This window comes from Eutrigla gurnardus, assembly GCF_963514095.1.
Source record: "Eutrigla gurnardus genome assembly, chromosome: 2".
NCBI lineage: Eukaryota > Metazoa > Chordata > Actinopteri > Perciformes > Triglidae > Eutrigla > Eutrigla gurnardus.
Window position 1 is genome coordinate 26,643,699 of NC_139916.1, and position 20,333 is coordinate 26,664,031.

At 39.9% G+C, this 20,333-nt stretch overlaps 1 protein-coding gene across 1 annotated transcript in view; it reads left to right on the forward strand.

Moving 5' to 3' along the window:
• Positions 1-1,952: 1,952 nt before the first annotated feature.
• The window catches only part of angpt4 (angiopoietin 4), a 49,851-nt gene continuing 31,470 nt past the window's right edge, over positions 1,953-20,333 (forward strand). Inside the window, exon 1 of the mRNA XM_084024081.1 lies at positions 1,953-2,777. Coding sequence (XP_083880207.1) covers positions 2,397-2,777 — 381 coding nt within the window. The 5' untranslated portion in view covers positions 1,953-2,396. The remainder of the gene's footprint in view (positions 2,778-20,333) is intronic.

Consider the following 20,333-nt stretch of genomic DNA (forward strand, 5'->3'; position numbering starts at 1 on the left):
CTATTATTTTGGCAGGATAAATGCGACATGAAATCATCTTCCCCTTGTAATAATCATATGTTTTGGCTCAGTCAGGATGATTATCAGAGAGGCTTTTAACCTGACATGAGTCTGATTATATACACCACTTTGATCACATGTTCTCTCTGACAACGAATAATCCCACTCTTCTAAAATAGAAAACAATGCAGTCAGAACAATTTGAGCAGCTCTATGTGTTGCAGCTCTGTGCTGTGAGCTCTTGGTCCTCTTCTGTTCCCATGAGAAGGATCTCCTCGCTGTCTAACCCCTCTGCTCTGCCCCAAAGGACCAGTTGGCTACCATTAAGAGAGCGACCCGGCCCCGCCAACAGTAGACCGTAACCGTAGACCGGGGTCAGGCCGTGCTGAAAATAAAACTATATTATGTCAAAATAAATACGATGAGAGCAGCTTCTTATCTCTGACCAGCAGAGGATGGTGGAGTAACACGTCTTTGTATCTTTTTATTGGGTTAATCGCTCTGCTTTTATCAGAGAATTTTATCTGCCTTTGTATCAGTCAACTTCTGCAGAACAGTTTATCGCTGTGCAAATAAACTCAGTAATTGACAACTCACACACACACATGTTGTGTTTCACAAGCCTGGAACCAACGAAGTCTGGCCTGAACTGATCTTTGTATTTCTATGTTGAGTGAAGAACAGCAGGACACACAGTAGAGGAGGTACGTCCTGTGACATAACTGCATATCCTCAGTTCAAATGCACTTGTTTTTAGACTTAAATTCTAACTCTCAGCTCGTTTAGGGCCCAGTCACATCGGGATTTTGTAGTTACCTTCTGCATGACGCAAAAGTAAGTCACAAACTATTTTGTGTCGATGCACAAATTTATTTTCGTGTGCAAATCTCTGATGTAAACACGGATAATATTTGTTCACCTGAGGTACCATCTCACGTGTGAACTATGAAGTGTAAAGGTACTGGTGCACCTTTATTATCTCAGTAAACATTGTAAACATGCTTGTAATCATCAGATCCAACCGTCGCTCCTCCACAGTCCAAATATGGTCATTTCCTTCTCTGGTTGCAAAAAATCCAAGATGGCAATGGCCAGAATGCCAAACTCAAGGCTTCAAAACTGTAGTCCACAAACAAATGGGTGATGTCACCATGACTACGTCCACTTCTCATATACAGCCTATGATTAAAACGTCATATCTTCTGTATGGCGATGTATTTCAGAGTGTAACAGGCTAAGCAGTCGGGACATGAGGCTGGGAGGAATTTCAATTGCTGCTTAAAAACAATTAGCTCATTGCCGTCTCTTGCGCTGTGCTACTTCAATTTGCAGATTGATCGATGGACGATTGATGATATTATTGGTTTTATTTGTTGTTACTAACCGATGTAAGCCTGCGTCATATTTTTTTACGAAAAAAGTATTGATGTGGTCTAAAAGGGTTAAAAAGGCATTCTGCATTTCAGCCTGAATTAAACCAAACCTACATGGACTATGTGGTTTCTCTTGCCCCCCCCCCCCTGATCTCCCATGATGCCCCAGTGTTTAGAAGACCTCAGTAAATCTCCAGCTTGCAGTTGCTGACTCAGTATGAATGACCATACATGGCATCAGAATTTACTTCAGGACTGAACACTCAGTTAGGATTGAAGATTACAGCAGCGACTAAACCACCTAGTTTAGATTCTTTCACTGTCTGTCTCTTTCTCTCATCTCTCCATCTTTAATTTTCCCCTTAATCTTCCTCTTTTTCTGTCTCCCCATTGCTTTTTTCACCCTCCTTTCTATTCCTCTCAGCCAACAAATAGAGAGGGTACTTTTAATAGACCTCCCTCAGGTCTCCTGTCCCTCCTCCTCCTCCTCCTCCTCCTTCGCTTGTTCCTCCTTTTCTCAGCCAGCCCCAGATAAGAAGGGGGCAGAAATCTTTCTCTTCGGCCACTTCTGAATCTGGAGCCACCAGAGAAGGATGTTTTCATCTTTTTCATTCTCCCATTCAGTTTGGACATTCACTAATCCACAGCTTTAATCACAAACTCTGTCTTCATCTTTTAGCTTCTCTCCATCCATGCTGGAAACTTGTAGAAAATCATGAAAGAGCTGCACAGAGTCAAACCATCCTGATAAATCTTCATCAACCAGACGAAAGTGACCACCAAAGGAGGAGGAAGAAAAGAAGATGAACCCGACTTATTGACCAATGCACCTGATGTGAAAGGACAGGTGTTGCTTTCTGTTTCTGCTTTTTAAAAAGACTAAAGCTAAAGGTGCAGGATTAGACCTGGTGGACTGACTGGTAGCTGCAGATGTTTTCATAAAGTGATTTGGGGTCAAAGCATCAACGAGTTTCTCTTGACCCTCTTCAGACGAAACGCGTTAACACGGCTGGAGAGAGCGTCATGACAGGTTTAAATCTCAGCAGTGGGTTGCTGGTGCTTCTGCTGCTTTGGACCTTGCTGATCGCCACCGATGCAGCCGGTGTTGCGGGCCCAGAACGAGGAGGAGGAGCTGGGAGACGAAGAGGAGGTGGAGCAGGAGGTGCAGAGAAGAGAAGGAAGCTTCATCACATCCAACATGGCCAGTGCAGCTACACCTTCATCCTGCCGGAGCTGGAGGGATGCCAGGGCGGAGGATTGCCACCACAGACTGAATATGGTGTGTCTCGTGGCGGGGCGAGTGTCGTGCAGAGAGACTCGCCGCCAGTTGATGGCGAATGGTCGGCGCAGAAACTGCAGGTCCTGGAGAGCACGATGGAGAACAACACACAGTGGCTGCAGAAGGTAAGAGTCTTCTTCTATTCGTCTTCTTGTTTGGAGATCTTTGACTAATATGCAGGAAAGACAAGTAGGTTGACTAACATGTATTTTGTCACCTGAGCTTTCCATGAGGAAAGAGGGCAGATGAAAGAAGTCATGAATGCTTTGGTACTTTTCACCAATTTCTGTCGGAGCAAAAAGGTAAAGTTTAGTAGCTTTCGTATAAGGTGAAATCAAAGTAAAACACAGTCATTATAGATTGTTGGATGCATTGATACAACATACATGTTGAGCTCCATACTGGACAGTTAAACCCAAAAAACAAACGTGTGACTCAGGATTCCTTCACCGGAAATGTAATTTCAGCTGCTGTGTACGCAGTGTGTAAGTTGTTATTTTAGATTGCAACAAGCGTGGTTTTCTGCAGGACAGAGATCAAAGTTTGGGGTTATGACTGAATGAATGGCAGCTGGTTTCGATCAGGAGGAAAGCAGTGAGCGCTTTCCCTCCTGTTGTCCTAACCAACTATATTTCATTCATCATCAGAGCTGGGGCTGCTCGCTACTGAGAGCCAATGAGAAACCTCATTCCACCGTTCTTACTCTCATTCTCCTAAACTGTTGCTGACAGTAGGATGGATTTTCATTCTCTCTCTTGTCTCAGATTCAACTTTTTATCTGCTAATCTTTTTCTTCAGCTCTGTTAGAACTCTCTGCTGTATAGTCATGTTCTGCTAGAATGTATGTACATTTGACATTGTTGTAGTAGCACACTGTACAATGTAGTTGTTGTAGTTTATTTTACATAGTGTATTTGTTTGTAGTACATTCTTTCTATTGTGAATTTTATGTATAAATTCCCCACTCACAACTCATGGGCGGTCTTGTGTTTCCTCCTTCAAGCCCGGGTCCTCTACCAGAGGCCTGGAAGGGTTCTTCAGTATTTAGACTGTGAGCTCGGATGTTGATCCTGGACTCTGCTGGAGCCACTGTCCCAGTTTGAGGCTTGCAGCCCAGAGTGCTTTGATTACCACCGGTACCACTGATGCCTTTACTCTCCACATCTTGTCTAGATCCTCTTTCAGCCCTTTGTGTTCTGTTTGGTGTGGTAGACCCCGGCCTGCACCTGGGATTCTGTTTGGTGTGGTAGACCCCAGCCTCTATTGACCTTGTGCTCAGCGCCTGTTCTTGTGCTGCCATGATTAGTGCCTCTGTGCTGTCCTTCAGACTAGCCTTCTCTCGCCACTGATCTGATTTTTCCACATCAGCCACTTCTCCTATCTGTTGGTGGTGCATGCAGGGGCTGGTCAGTGATGGTTCCTCCTGTTCATCCTCCTCCTCAGGTTTCTGCTGTCTGAGATATCCACTTATCAGGTTGTCAGTTGGTGTCACATCTTCCTGATGAACTCCTGGATCTTGGTTGTTTCATCCCGGATAGCGGCTTTGACACTCACTAGCCCTCGGCCTCCCTTCTTCTGCTTAGTGTACAATCTCAGAGTGCTGGACTTCGGGAGGAGCTTTCAGGGATAGTATGTAGTATTACATTTGCATCTTCTAGCAGACTTTGAAAGGGTACTTTGTCACTTAGTCGTGGTAATCATCAACCATGGGGGTTCCAGGTATCCAGCTTGCTTCTGATCTTCAATCTCAGGTCAGCTGGTAATGATGACATCGCTGACCTGTCGTCCTGTCTCCCCCTTCCGTAGCATTGTTGCTGTACCTCGTCAATCTCTTGTTGTGATAGAGCCGATTACCATTTATGGATATTGGAACGCTGAGCTAGTAGTTGTTTCTTGGTTAGCTTAGATGTTGGGTTTCGAAGCATCCATTGGTCCCATCTCCTCATATCCCTTCTCAGTGGGCTTGATCTTATGGTAGCATTCCAACAGTTCCACATTCTCTTCCCAAGTCCATGTATGTTGTGTTCCTGTAGCCCATTTTTCTGTTCCAGTTGCCCATTCATTTATTTATATATATATATATTTAGGGACCACACAGCGTCTTCCTGGGTGTTGCAGTTGTTTAATTCCTCTGTCAGCTCCTGATTAGTTAAAACTTCAGTCAGACTCCTGCTGATTGAAGTGTTTTGAGTAAAACAGGTGATGTTGATCCATGTAATCGGATTAGTGAAAGAAAACATTGTTGAAAAGAATGTGAGCGTGGAGTCTCCATTCATCATCATTAGAGTCATTTAAACGGTGCAGCATGAATAATGCTTCTGTTTTATATGAATCATAATTCCTCCAGAAGGAATGCTGAGTTAAGAGCAGATTTATTTAGCTTTCTAATGTTGGGTGAATCCATCATGGCCTTTACACAGTTCATGTAAAACAAGTAACAAATAAAAGCAGGGTGGCATCCTGAGAATATGTGAGTTAATGTGAGTAAGCAGTGTTCACAGTAACTTAAGTAGGAAATGAAGTCCTCCAGTTGATTTAAAGTTGACCTGAACAAGCATGAAGATGGCTGCTCATTTGTTGAAATGTTGAATCAAAAACTAAAAAAGTTGTTAATATGTTTAATAGTGTACAATTTAAAACATTTAAATGAGGAATTTATTGATTGGTATCATGTAAACATGACCATTAAAGGTTGAGAAGGTTATTTGGAAAAAACACAGAGATTTTGACTTTGAACGCATCACAGAACCGAAAAAGTCCCACCCCCTTCGTTGAGACCTCTGTTCTTTTATTTATTTATTTATTTCTGTCAGTGCATTTAATGCATTGATGGCTATCTGTATGTAATGAGGATTTCAAGTAATACAACAGAAAGTGTTTCTGAATAGAATGACCTACTCTGCCTTTAATGACGCTACAAACAACAGAACAAAGTACTAAAATGGTTTACACATTCTTACCAAGCAAAACCCACCACTCATCGCATTCATAAAACCAGAGGTGTGGAAAGGTGATTTAATCCTCAGGTTCCAGATCATCTCGTCATATCGTCTCGTTCCTGGCCAGCAAGTGTGATTGATTCATCCATCCATCCATTGTCTACCGCTTATCCTGTATTCAGGGTCACAGGGAAGTGTGATTGATATTTTGCTTTAAATGCTGCTTTCAGGATCAAACTCTTCAGCTCAGCAACCTAAAGAAATAACAATCAATTTGAACAGTTTGGGCCTCAGAGGAGAAGTAGTTCAAGTCCAAATCTGAGGGTTGCAGGACCCGACAGGAGAGATGACCTTTCACCTCTCACCTTCAGTATCTAATCGCTGTCTGACTCACGTTTGTCACCGTCCTCTCATTTATATTTAATTCAATTCAGATAAAAGATAACTGTGTCTCCTCTCACTTCCCTTGTCTTTTCTGTCTCCTCGCTGCTGAACGTTATCCAGAGTTTAAGGTGTTTTTATAAATTTAATTCCTCATAAATTCCTCATTTTGGTGGAAAGATATTCTGGTCTGATGAAATGAAAAATATTTTCTTCTTCTCCTGCTTTTAACCTGGTAGAAGTCTGGGATTAAAATAAAACCACTGTTAAAAACAGAATTACGAGAATAAATTCATCACAATCAATAAGCAGTTAAAAAACAATCAATATAATTAGCTGTTCATTAAAATTGCATATGCATTCTATTTGTTATAGAGCTTCAACTAATGATTATTTTCATTTTCAGTGTCTCTGCAGTTTATTTTCTCCATTAACCTGAATTTGTTTGTGTATAAAGAGTCAGAAAACTGTGTAAAATGCTTTCCCTGACTCCAAAGTGACATAGTCAACAGTACAAATCCTCACATTTGAGAATTACGTTACTAAAATTATGAATTTGTTTCTTATTGCTGATTTACTATCTATAGATTAATGTAGATTAATTAATTTAATGAAGTCATGTTTTTGTCAAATACCAAAGCTAAATGCATGCGCAGGCTTTCTGGAAATAACATTTGAAATCTTTCCTTATAGACACAACACAAGTTTCTAATTGACAACAGAGGAGCAGAGATTCAGGCCACAACCACAGCTGCCTCGTGTCTCCAGACGGGCTGCAGTCAAGACTACACACTCCGCTTGTTCAAGTTCTTCTCAATATTTGCGTTTCTCATGCGGTCACTGGTGGCCAGTGTTCTCTCTCACAGCTCAGGAAGTCACAAATCACATGTTAAAGCTTTACCGTTGGTGACGGAGCAGCTAGTGTGGCGTTTCCAATGTTGTCTCACTTCGTTGTTTTTGGACGGCACAGACGATGTGAACCGAACAGCTGTGATCTGAAAAACCCAAACAGTCGTCAGTAGCATGCAACTGGGAGCGTCAGGTACATGTGCTAGATTTAGCCACGCTAGCTTTTAGCACACTCGTCTGCTCTGCACTGAGGCCGAGCACATCTGGTACTGGCAGCTGTTCAAAACACCAACAGAACATGTAGGTGTCCTCGTTAAAACCTAACCTAAAAAAAAATCTATTTTAAATGAATATGCGTTTATTATCTACGCTCACCATTTACTGAAGTTATTACGAGTTGAAAGTCACCAGTTAACACGGTCACTGGTTCAACTGAAACACCTGTCTGAGTTCTGTAGAACTTGAGTCTGTTGGAAAATAGATTCTGATGACCAAACATGTAACAACCAGACGTTTAGATGCCACTGACAGTTTAAATCCAATGTTTAAAGCTGGGACTAAACGAGACGAAGACTGAAATGCACTTAATAGATTGACTCTTGACAGATAATAATATCTATATAATAAGTATGCTATTTAAGCAATACAAATGTATTTATCTAAAAGGGAAACCAATAGTTTGTTCCACAATAAAGTTGTTCCACTTTATTTTCTCTTTTGTATATTTACTATTGCTCCAAAATAAAATTATTTTTGAATTATAATAATGATTCATAGGGTTTATATAAAACTTTTTGGGATACTTAAAGACACTTTACAACTTTGTTATCTGATTAATCGATGGAATAATCTGTAGAATATCTCGATAAATTACTAAACTAAATATATTAAAATATATGAAAAATAATAAAAAATAATAGCCCTTAAGGACAATGCTGATATGCTAATATCATAATCATCATAATCATAATAATAACAGGTTAACCACATTCACAATTGTAGCTTAGCATGTTAGCATGTTAACGGTAGCTAATGTTCAGTAAACAAAGAGTCCGTCTGAGGACTGCAGCTATTTGGTCATAAACTAAAGCTTTTGGACACATTAGCATGTTGACCTGATGATGCGCTACATGAAAAGTCAGACGACCAACAAAGTTATGCCAGTTCATCTTGAGGGGAACATGAAGGATGAACCACATTTCATTACCATCAGTCTTATTGCCGTTGAGATAAAAAAAACAAAAAAAAGGTTAACCTTGTGGTGGCGCTAGAGAAAGTCAGATGATCAGCAAAGTCAGCAGGATTCATTCTCTAGTGAACATGCATGTCTAATGAAAATAATTGAAAAATATTGTGTTTATTAGCATCCAGGACTTTGGATCATTAATACGTTGTGTTTGAAGATCTAATCTCTTCTGTTCTTGAACGTTCATGACGTCTTCTTGAGCTTTAACATCAACATGAATGTGTCTCTGCAGCAGCGACAGTAAGTCCAGTTCAAAGTGAAAAGTTTCCGTCACTCTTCCTCTTTAAACAGTGAGCTAGTTAACAGGGGGCTTGTTTAGATTTCTGCCAAATGACTGACTTCAAATGGACCTGAGACTGAGGCCGAGACAGGAAAACCGCTGTGGTCAGATCAGCTATCAGCCGCTGCTACCACACGACGCTTTGATGTGCTCCGAGGTTATTTACAGGATAACCTGCTGAGAGAAACACTGCAGCAACAATCTGATGGGAATTTACAGAGAGAGAGAGGCGACACGGAACACTACAATACTTTTAAGATGTACCGTCGTGTAAAATAAGATTTATGAGCAAGAAATAAACTCACAGTTGGATGTCAAATGTCAACTGAGCTCAGAATAGTCTGGAAACACGGTCATACATTGAAATGATTTCATATGTGCCTCATTGTGAGTTGCACGCATGTTTATGATTATAATTTAACTACTGTTGGCAAAATGATTAACAGATTTATAACAGAAGATCAGCACTGACATCCCAGAAGAGAATATTGAATATTGATACAAGTTTAAAAATATAATGAAGTCAAGTTTATGATAAGATTCGCTCCAAACGGGTCAACAAACACAGGACTTTGAGACTGGTTAGTGTCCAATTAGTTGTGTTGGTTCATAGTCATTTTAATCAAGACCAGGATGTTGTTTACTCAACCTAACCAAGTTTTGCGGAATATGTACTTTAGTAGTGTGTGTTGTTTTGTTTGCTAATCGCGTGTTTAAAACGGCGACAGTTCTGGAAACGTAACTGAGAGTGAAGTTTAGTTTTGTGGGAACATATTTTTGTGGGAAACAGATTTGCAAGAAAATATCTAACGTGTTGGTGACGTGTGTTGTGTGAGAGCAGAGATGGAGTTCACTGAGCGGTTTCACACTGAACTAGATGATACGACCACAAACTGAGACTTTCTGGACTTGAACAGTTCTCTTTTAGATTGACAAACATCAAAAGTGTACATCATGGCACAATTCAAACAGGATCAAATATGATTTGTCTACCGTACTGTAAATCTTTTCCGAAATAATGTGCCATGGGGGACACAGGAAGGGGCGGGACTTAGCCTCTATAAAAACAGACCCTCCTGAGAGTATTTGCAGATGCAGCTTGACGTGAGTCGAGAGAAACACTTTCCATTCACACAACAAAGAGCTGTGAGCAGAGACCCCACTGACGGCACTAATTACAGCCTAATGACAGCCATCATCTGCCTCCGCCAGTCTAAACACAACTTCCCACAATGCAGCTGCAAACTGGCTTGAAATACACCCTTAAAAAAGCATAAAAACCACCAAGACTGAATTTAAATTGAATAGTTTCATGTAGGGCTGTCAAAATTTACACGGACCATTAACGCATTTATTTTTTCAACGCGTTTTCAGAATGGGAAGTTCAAGTAGTAAAAACTAAAATGGAACAATAAACGTGACGTTAACCTCCCACCATGAAGCCTAATAAGCTGCAACAATAACCTGATTAATAAACATGTTAAATCTTCATTCATCAGCAGCTGCAGTATGAAGCTAAACCAACAGCAAGGATAAACAGTAAATTTTTAATATGCCTACTGCAAATTCTGCTGTTTGTATCAGGAAAACACAATATTGAATGTCTTCAAAGTTATTGTTAGAGCGGTTATGGTATTATTAAGCACTCGGTATCGGCATTTGAAGCTTCATGACATATCAACAATCAGTGACTTCAGCCTAAAAAAATTCAACAAAATATTTTCAGAAATCCACATAAGTGCAGCCTCATTTTAGGGTTTTTAGTATTTTTTTTTTTTTTTAGAAAACATAAGATCTTCTGTTTAAAAGCTGCGGTTGTGTTTTAAACAAGCTTGTTTTTTTAATTACTTGTGATGTTCACAACATTCACTTCTCCTGAGGTCTGAGTCACATTGTAGCGGTTTGTCTCTTTCTCTGTTGAGAATGTTTGATTTTGTATTCATTGTGCCGTTTTAAACCGTCTCATAAAGGGTTTGACTGAGGAGCTGGTGGTTTATGATCTGATAATGTAAAGACCAGAGTCTCCTGTGCTTCTGTTACACACTGCAGCTTTACTGTGTTTCCCATATGTAACATAAACCAGAGAAAAAACACAAGACGTCATTCAATCATTTCTGTTTTTCTCTTGTTCGTGGTTGTGTTTTATTTGCTTTTATGAGGTGAACATAGGATTAGAAAGACACTGAGTTGTATAACATAATAACAGAAGATCTATAAAATGAAGAGGAAGCTATAAAAGTAGAAATAGAAGTGGTAGGAATGCAGGAAGTTGAATCATGGGGGAAGTATCTGTGGTCATGAGTGGCAGAGAGTGTGTTTCTGTATGAATGAGACAGACACACATGCTGAAATAAATCACACATTTACTTGTTTTTCACTTTCAATCACATTATTATTATTATTATTTTGTTCCAGTCTTAAATGTGCAATGCTACACAGGTTGCCATTGGCAGCCATTTTTAGAAATGGGCAATAATTAGTCTGTATATTAGTCAGCATTGCCAACCATTACACCGCTGTATTATCTCAGTAAACATTTATATTTATTTAGTTTATGGTCTTAATCTCTAGTTTCAAGTCTTCTTCAATCCAGCATGATGTTCATTTGGTAAATTATCCATTTAGAGTCAAACAGATCATAATGCAAGGGATGCTTTAGGTCGGGGCTACTTTGTGATTGAGAGGCTGCTACCACACTACCAATGTAATTAGCTGACCTTGAATTAAGAAGCTAAATTTGTTTACAGCTTCACACCAGAATCCATATGGAACCAGCTCCAGTAAAGTTGCTGCTTGTGTTCATGAGATCCTCCTGTCACTCCTCCACAGTCCAAATATGGTCACTTCCTTCACTGGTTGCCAAAATCCAAGATGTAGACGGTCAAAATGCTGAGGACATCTTTTCTTCTATGGTAAAACCATGAATGTCTTCCAGGAACACCTTGGTTTCACCTCGTCTTCTTGTGTGGCCGTTCAGTACCACTGTAAACACTTTATCTCCTAACGTGCTATAAGTCAGGTTACCAGTTACCAGAAGACATTAGCGTCCAGTCCTGTAACTGGTCTGGGACTACAGACTACATCCTCTACATGTGAATCTGTGTTCATCTGCTGTCATGTTATCAGGCAGCAGCTGGTCTCAGACCACATGTGGCTCATTTCAGAGCTGGTTCCTGGATGATTTAACTGCTGTAAAGAGGAAAAGCAAAAAAAGAGTTTCTCTTTAATGGGAGCCTGGTTGGCTGATAACTGGACGCTTATCAACTCTGTGGATCTGAGTGGCTGCTGGAGACACACTTCAAACACAGAATATCTCCAATCCACTTGGAGTACAAGTACTCAAGGCACCTCTTTAGTAAATAGGTGCTCCTTATTAAAGGGGGGGTCAAAGGGAGAGATATCTGGTCAACGGTAGACCCCACATTGAAGTAGTGTTCTTCATCTGAAAGCTGGGAACCTGAACAATTGTTCTGGTCACGAATCAGAATTGATTAATTAGTTAGTTCAGAAATAAATAGTGAAAGTGTAAAGGGCTTAGAACATTATGATTGAAGTATATGATGGACATCCTCATGCTCCAAGTTCGTGGAGCAATTTTGGGGTTGTTTTCATTGATTACACAGATTTGGTGCTAAATTTAAAAAGTCTTTACCACTCAAGAATTAAGAAAAAGTATCATAAATCCCTCCTAAATACCACATTAAGACACCAAGACCTTAGAAGAAGACAGGCGGTGATTTGGTGTTTAAAACTTTTGACTTTTTGAGATTTCTGCAAGAATCTGATTTACCTTGATTGGATGGCGAGCTCTTCTGTTCACAAACCCGGGGGTTATCAATATATCTACTAAAACCATCCATCCTCTGACTGTCCTGCGGATGTTTAGGCAGAAATCTCAATCAGGTGCAGTCCGGATCAGGTTCCACCACGGTCCAGGGAGACCTGCTAGACCAGAAAGCACAGGGGGAGGCAAGAGAGAGAAAGATAGAGAGAGGGAGATTCAACTCAAGATTGGACACCAGTCTGCACAAATGTTCAAATACACTATTTTAGACTGTGACAAAATGCTGCATACTACTCATTCCCACTCTCCGTTTTATAGACATGCCCACTTTACTCACTGGACCCACATTCATTGACATATCTTGAAGTCAGAGGTCGAGGGACTCCTTTGAAAATGTCAGTTTTCACAAAATGTAGCCTTAATTTGGAGCTTTATTCGATTTCTAGTTTGATATGATACCAGTAAGTTCACCAGCAAGATTGAGCCTGCATTATGTCGGCAATCCCGTGGTTCTCAGAGGGGTAAGATTATGTATTTGGCATTCTTACCTTCATTTGACAGTTGAAAACAAGCTGGAATAAAAACAAATATGTTGCAGTTGTTGCTTGTTTTCTGTGTTTCTTTGCTGATAAAACACATTTTCAATCTTTAAAAAAATGGAGATATTTCTTTCTGAATAAGAAGAAAGATTGAACCTCAAACCTACAGCAGCTAAACCACCTAAATGTCTTTCATTTCTTTTTCCAAATATAACAATTCTTCATTTTGAAGGAAACAAAACTTATGAAATGTAAGATCAATCATTTTCACATTGTCTTTTAATGTGAAAATTATAAAAGCTAGATGTCGTCAACATGTGGCCTCCGTGTACCAACATTTGAGGATGATTTTTGTTCCAAGGTTTAAAGTCATCACACATGTTTTCATGTTCTATACCTCGAACTTTGATGAATTTTCCAACTTTTATTTTATTGGTGATTGATGGCCTTTTTCAGACATTTCGGTCCATCTTCTCTACACCAATAAGAACATGTGTAGAGTGTAAAAAGAGGAGTTTGAAGAAAGAGTTTCTGCTAAAAGATCCATGTTGTCATCAGGTATCGTAGTGTGGATTGTTTTTAGGATATCAGTTAGTTTGTATGAGATAAAACAGGACAGGAGGTGAACGGAGTCTAAAAGAAAAAGGTAAAAGGATACAGAGAAGACGGAGTACGTGCCGGGATCAGAGAGGAAGTCGTAGTTCAACACTTCAGACGAGTCACCGTTAACTCGTAAATTTCTACAGTGAAGAACAAAGAAGCTGAAGAGATAAAGCTGACTGAGATAAATGGAGGTGGAGGAGAGAGGAAACATGAGACACACATAGAAGTAGATTTATACTTATTTATATTGTTATTAACAATCATACACATGTTCTTAACTGCAGGAAGTTCCTCATAAGTATTAGTTCATATGTTTTTAGCTTCATCTCACTAAAAAAAGGATGAAAGGAGTATAAAAGTTTGCTGTGTGGGTTCAGACTGCGGTGTGAAAGCTCAGGAAAAGTAATGTTACTAATTAATGTTATGAACATTTTCTCTCTTTTTCAGGATGTAATATTCTTGTTGTGTTTGGAAAGTATTCATGACAAAACAGCAGTTAGAAAAGAAATATATGAAAAATGTAGGGTTGTCAAAATGAATGCATAGATGGAAGAAACAATAAACACACAACCTCATAATACTGTGCACATGCCTTCTGTCATTCATCTGTACGTTCCCACAACCATACGAAAGTGGGAATTGTTACAGGTATATTTTACACAAACACACACACACACACTCTCTCTCTCCTTCTCTCCGCCACCGTCCAGTTGAAATTGTTGAGCAGAGAAACACAGTTGAATTCAATTTAACACATTGTAGTTTGAGTTTGACCCCCAGCCAAGAAGCACTCACTAACAGTGAACTCTGAGTGTGTGTGTGTGTGTTGAGTTCACTTATTGAGTTCATGAACAAATCCATACTATCATTTCTGAAAATTTCCCTGCAGCTGCTTTTCATCTCATTGATTTTTCCAAATTCATTGAGACCTGTTATTAATAGCACTTGAGTAAACCCAGATACTGAGATATGTTACATAAACACACTTTCTCACACACACACACACACACACACACACACACACACACACACACACACACACACACACACACACACACACACACTCACACACTTCTAATCAGCTGAACTGTTCATTAAGAGTCTATGATTCCATGCATATAAAAAACAAAGTATAACACTTATGCAGTCTCTCTCTGATACAAACATATTGTGAGTACAGAGTATATAATAATTAGCTGTATGACACACACACACACACACACAAACACACAGTCCCGCCCTGATCAGCTGATTCCCTTCAGACTTTCATATCTACGGGCTTCATTTGTCAGTGACTTTTCCCAGAGAAACGCTGCTGTCAGCAGAACAGCTGGAACAGAAACAAACCAACAGTCAGCAACTTTCCCAGCATCACTGGCCTCAGAGACAGAGTGTGTGTGTGTGTGTGTGTGTGTGTGTGTTGCTTTATAAAATAGCATTGTGTGGCCATGAACAGTATACTGTATGTGTGTTTCCTGAGAGAGGAAAACTGTAAACAGATGGATCGACGGAGCATCACACTTTTAGCTCTGTGTGATTAGGAACAGGAAGATAGATAGATAATTTATATTTTTTCCTTTGTTTACATGTTTTCTAAAATTATTTGAAATACTTTGGGCCCAGATGTTACTGAGGGTTCATTATCTGCATGTTTACGCCCCGAAAAACAGGGGAGCTGAGTTAAGTGCTACAGTATGTGCCCACGTCTTTTTCTGGCAGAAAAGTGTCCACTAGGGGGCGCTTCTCACATCAAAAACCTGAAAAAGCACTTTTTAAAAGATGTTGCTATGACAGCAAACTTCAATATATGAAATGTGTGATTCATGATAGGATTCAAACGGGATCAAACAATGATTCATTTCTGGGACGTACCGAGGCCAAGTCCCCGGTTTGAATCCGACTAGCGGCCCTGTCTGTGTGTCATCCCCATCTCTCTCCCTCTTTCACTCTGAAGCTATCCTATCTGGAAAAAGCACCCCCCTCCCCTAAAAACAACAACAACAAAATAATACAAAAACACTGATTTGTTCCTTGCCGTCGTCTCTTGGCAGATTTCACCTCTCTATATGGTCTTCACTTGAAGTGCAAGTTTTGAGTTTGTACCTTTTAAAGGACAATTATATGATTTACTCTCTTAAAACAGGAGGGTTTTGTCCCTCATTAAGGACATTTAACAGGAGGAATTAATACAAACCTGTTTCAAGGTTCATATGAATAGACAGACCTGAAACATTGTGAACCTATCCTTTCATGACCAGCATGCTTTTTATGTGCTGCTCATAGTTTGGTTCCCCCTCCTCTAACTGTTCTAATTGTTTTAGGACCTTAAATGAGGTTCTCTCAGTCATTTTTGCTGATTTAAATTGTTCACTTTAATTCCAAACTGCTGCCAAGTCAAACAGCCGAGTTATTTAATGAGTGAGAAAGTAATTTTATTTGATGCCGCAGGCCTACTACGTGTTTAAGTGAGTGAGAATCAATCAGGACTCGTAGTAGAGCACAAATCCAACACACACAGATGGATCCTGATATTTCTTCACTGACGTCTTTGCCGAGTGTTTGTGTTCTCGGAGTAATACAGTACGTGCCCTTTGTGTTTGTAATAATTATTCATTCTGTCATCTGGTGATTTGGCTGCTGCCATGACTTCAGTCCACTTAGTGCTACGTGCTGCATGGCGACGCTCTGCTTTTATTCAGCTTTCATTAAGGCCAATTATGTAAACAGTAGATGATGGTGTAAGAAAAGATAAAACCTGAACAAAAAATGTTCCTCTGGGAGATTACTGCAGAGGGAGATTACTGCAGAGGTGCTGCATAAAGAGTTAAAACTACAGAAGTCTATAAGTCTATTGTATTGTATGTATATATATATATATATATATATATATATATATATATATATATATATATATATATATATAAATCAGGCGTCAAGCCCTTGTTCTAAAAGAATGAAGCCGATGCTGAAGTGACTACAACTTCAACAAACACATCACTTTAGCTGCTAGTGTCAAACTAAAAGAAAACGTTGACATTTTTTCACGTCAGTTATAGAATTGTTAGTGTCGATAGTCTGAATGCATCGTGAATCGTCCACACTCCTAATCCAACTAAATTGTTTTCTTACCTGACTTCCTGTTAAGATGGAAGTTTATTTTTGGAAAAGACAGTATGCATAACGAGCATCACAGACACGTTATAGAGTGACGCTATAGGGAACGTAGAGCGAGTTTAATGCTCCGGAGCTCTACTATTACTTTGCCATTTTTGTTCTAGCCTAAAGTCACATTTGTAGAATTACATCTTACATCTTACATCATTTATTAAGTGAGTCTTAAGGCCATAAACAAGAAACAATATTTGTCAGTTTGTGCTTGTTATACTTAAGTACAGATTTTCACATATCATGATAAAATTGATGTGGGCACATTGTATCGTTAAAATATTGAATTAATGAAAGTGTGTGTGTGTGTGTGTGTGTGTGTGTGTGTGTGTGTGTGTGTGTGTGTGCGTGCATGCGTGTGTGTGTGTGAATGGTTGTGAAGATGTATGGACATCCCATAGAATAATGAAAACCAGGACTCAACATCTGTCTGATGCAGCTACATGTGTGTGAACCATCCACCTCCATGTTGCCTGCAGTTTGAATACATTGTACACACACATAACACACACACACACAGACACACGCACACACACACACCAGAGAATCATGATGATACCATTACTCATTTTTCTCAGGAGGTCTTGTGATAAACATTCACTGCTCTCAGAATGTCTTCACCTCACTGATCCAAAGAAAATGTTAAGTGGAGATGACGAAGTGCAGAACAGTGAATAAGATCTCACACACTCGGCCACGTGTAAATAAACTTTAGTCACATTGTTCTAGTTTGTTCAGTTTGGATCTCGGTATTTCATATATTAAACAGAACTGTAGCTAGTGATTGTTGAAGTGGAGACTGTTTACTTCCAGTAACAGGCGTCAACATGTGTGAATCTAATCATTGTTTAATCAGCAGTTAGACAGGGCTGTGTGTTTGTTCCTGCACTGACTCCACACACACACTTTGAGTCATATATTCAGTTATCCATCTAGATGTTTGCTATGTGGCCTGGACCAGAAACAGAATCTGAAAAGGTTTATTGCACAAACATAACTATAAACACTGTACTGTATTATATATTTTTTTTACGTCTGACGATTGCATTCAAAAATTATAAAAGTAATCTTCATTTGTGAAGATGTTGTTGAAGTTGTTCTTGTTGAACAAAATATTTAAGTATCATGAAAGCTTGTTTGCCACAGAGGTTATTTTCTGCAATAATCCAAAATCCAATAGAGGAATCCCATTGGCTGTTTGTGGAGGGAACCAGGAGATGCTAACTTCCTGTCGGACTCTAACAGTCACAATGTGAGTAACGTTACATCCTGGTACCGAACACACAGAGAGACCTGTTGTTATAGTAACATTACATTCTGGTACCGAACACACAGAGAGACCTGTTGTTATAGTAACGTTACATCCTGGTACCCAACACACAGAGAGACCTGTTGTTATAGTAACGTTACATCCTGGTACCCAACACACAGAGAGAGACACCTCTACCTCACTGTTGGGTCTGTTGTCTTTATAATTATGTATTTTTCACTGTCCTATACTTCAACAGTTGCAGCTGTGAAAAGATTACACATTGACTTATAAAATTATCTTCTAAAATTTACAAATCATATGTGTAATTTATGGCACAATTCAAACAGCTCTTGCCTTACATGTTTGTTCTGAAATAAGGTCATGTGTTGAACACAGGAAGGGGAGGGACTTAGCCTCTTTCGATGAAAATCCAAGAAGGTTGACCTGTTCCCCTCTGCATTATAAATGTTAAATGTTGTTACAGTTAAAATGATGTTATTGTGAACTTTTTATCTTTTTCTCATCATCACTTATTACTCATGAGCTGCAGTCATCATATTAGTGGTGCAGGACTGAACAGACTGTGTTCTTGTTTACTACAAAGTTATTTTTAATGTCCCAGTCGGCAACATGTTTTTGATCATATTCACTGAAGCCGACACTATGCTCCGATAGAACAACATAAATCATCCGGTTTTAGAAAAAAAAGGCACCTCTACGTGCACCTAGAGCCCGTTGTTTGTTTTGCAAAAAAACGACAGAGCCCGAATCATCCTGTCCTATCAGCACGCAGGGCTGTGTTCGTGCACACATGAAGGCCCTCCCCCCTCGTGTCGTACCACTATCACAGAGGGGAGGCGGAGGGAAGTAGGAACAAGCTTCCAATTCCTCGGTTAAAAACTGAAACAAAGAGGTCCAAAACAACAGAGGAAAATAAAACACAAAAGAAGGAAAAAAAGAAAGATTGCGACGGTGCCCGTGATAAAACCAGAGTCAACATCGGACCGCGTTTTAAAGGTGGCGTGATCTAAGGGATTTGAAAAGGGCACGAAGTCGAGGGGAAGGAGCTCGGTGGTCGTGGGGGGGGGGGGGGAGCATGAGACTTTAAATAACCGTGCGGTTTCGGTTCCTGTAGATTTATGTTGCTAATAATCATGTTGTAGCCCTGTGATAGACTGGCGACCTGTCCAGGGTGTACCCTGCCTTCGCCCAATGACAGCTGGGATCGGCTCCAGCCCCCCCGTGACCCTAAATACAGGATAAGCGGTAGACAATGGATGGATGGATGGATAATCATGTTGTATTGGCCTGAGATTGTTTAATGTTACTGTAAAAGAAGCGTTTAATGCCAGGATGTGTACAACAGGTGATACAGATGATGTCACCTCAAACAAAATCATCTTTTAATTTGTGAAATAACATTAGATAATGAAGCGTCCGCATTTAGATGGGCAGCTGTTTGGACTTGAGTATCTTCCAGTTAATCAGACTTTTCCTGAGGTGGCATTACTTCTTACTGGTGAGTACTTTGAGTACATTCTGTTTGTTTATGTGAGCCTGAGAGAGGAATCTCTCCTTTTGGCCCGCCGCTGCTCCTTCCCTCTGAGCTGCCGGGTCAAAGCACTCAGGCACAGTTTGGGGGAAGCCAGCACCATCTGAATTGCTAAGAAAACAGAAAATCCACTTCAGGCTCAATCCCAACTTTATGATAACACATATAATTAATCTGCTGGAATCCGCTGGCACAATCAGATGTAGCGCTAACCCTGCACCTCCATGTAATTACAAGTTAAGGATGGAGAGCGTTTCACTCAGTTTCTCCATGTGAACAAACAACGACAGGGAGTGTTTACAGCTCGTCTGGACAGACGTTGCTGACATGTTTTGCATATTGCAGGATGCTTTGTTTGTTGATTTGCTTATGGCACTGTATAAATGAAAGTGTTGTCTAGACATTAGAGTCACTATCAAGTGATGTTCAGCCTCTCTGTTGCTGTTCTCTGTACGATTACAGGGTCACTTCCCCCAAAACACAAAAATACATTTCCCTCTTTTTTTCTCTTCTTTTTTTTTCAAACAAGTGTGTTTATTTGGTTGACTTCATTCCATTACATATTACAACAAAACCAAAAAAATAGCTCAAAACTCAAAAAGTCCCGCCCCCTTTGTTCAGACCTCTGTTCACAGCCGCTCCTCCAGAACGCCAAACGAGTGCTCAAGCTAGGCGGAGTGGGCGCAATCAGGAAATAAGCATTGACAGACAGGCAGAACATCCAATTATTTTCTCTGGCCAGACTTGATTGGACAGGGTTTTTACAGTCCTGCCGGGGACACAGATGACTTTTTTTTTATGTAACAGCATTTAATTTATTCACAGCTATCGGTATGTTACGAGGAGGTTATATAACAGAAAGTGTTTCTGAATAGAATCAACTACTCAACCTATAAGACAGGGGTAATACATTGTGTATCTTTTCAAGGTCTGAAATATATTACCAAAAGTGTGACCCATCACATATCCTCCACATAGAATATGAGCTTTTGAACACTCAACCATTTTCAAAAACTCATTTATTCCTACCTCCATCAAACTTTTACACAATGCTGCTTAAAGCTGTAGTTTGTGCAATAGTTTCATGGTGT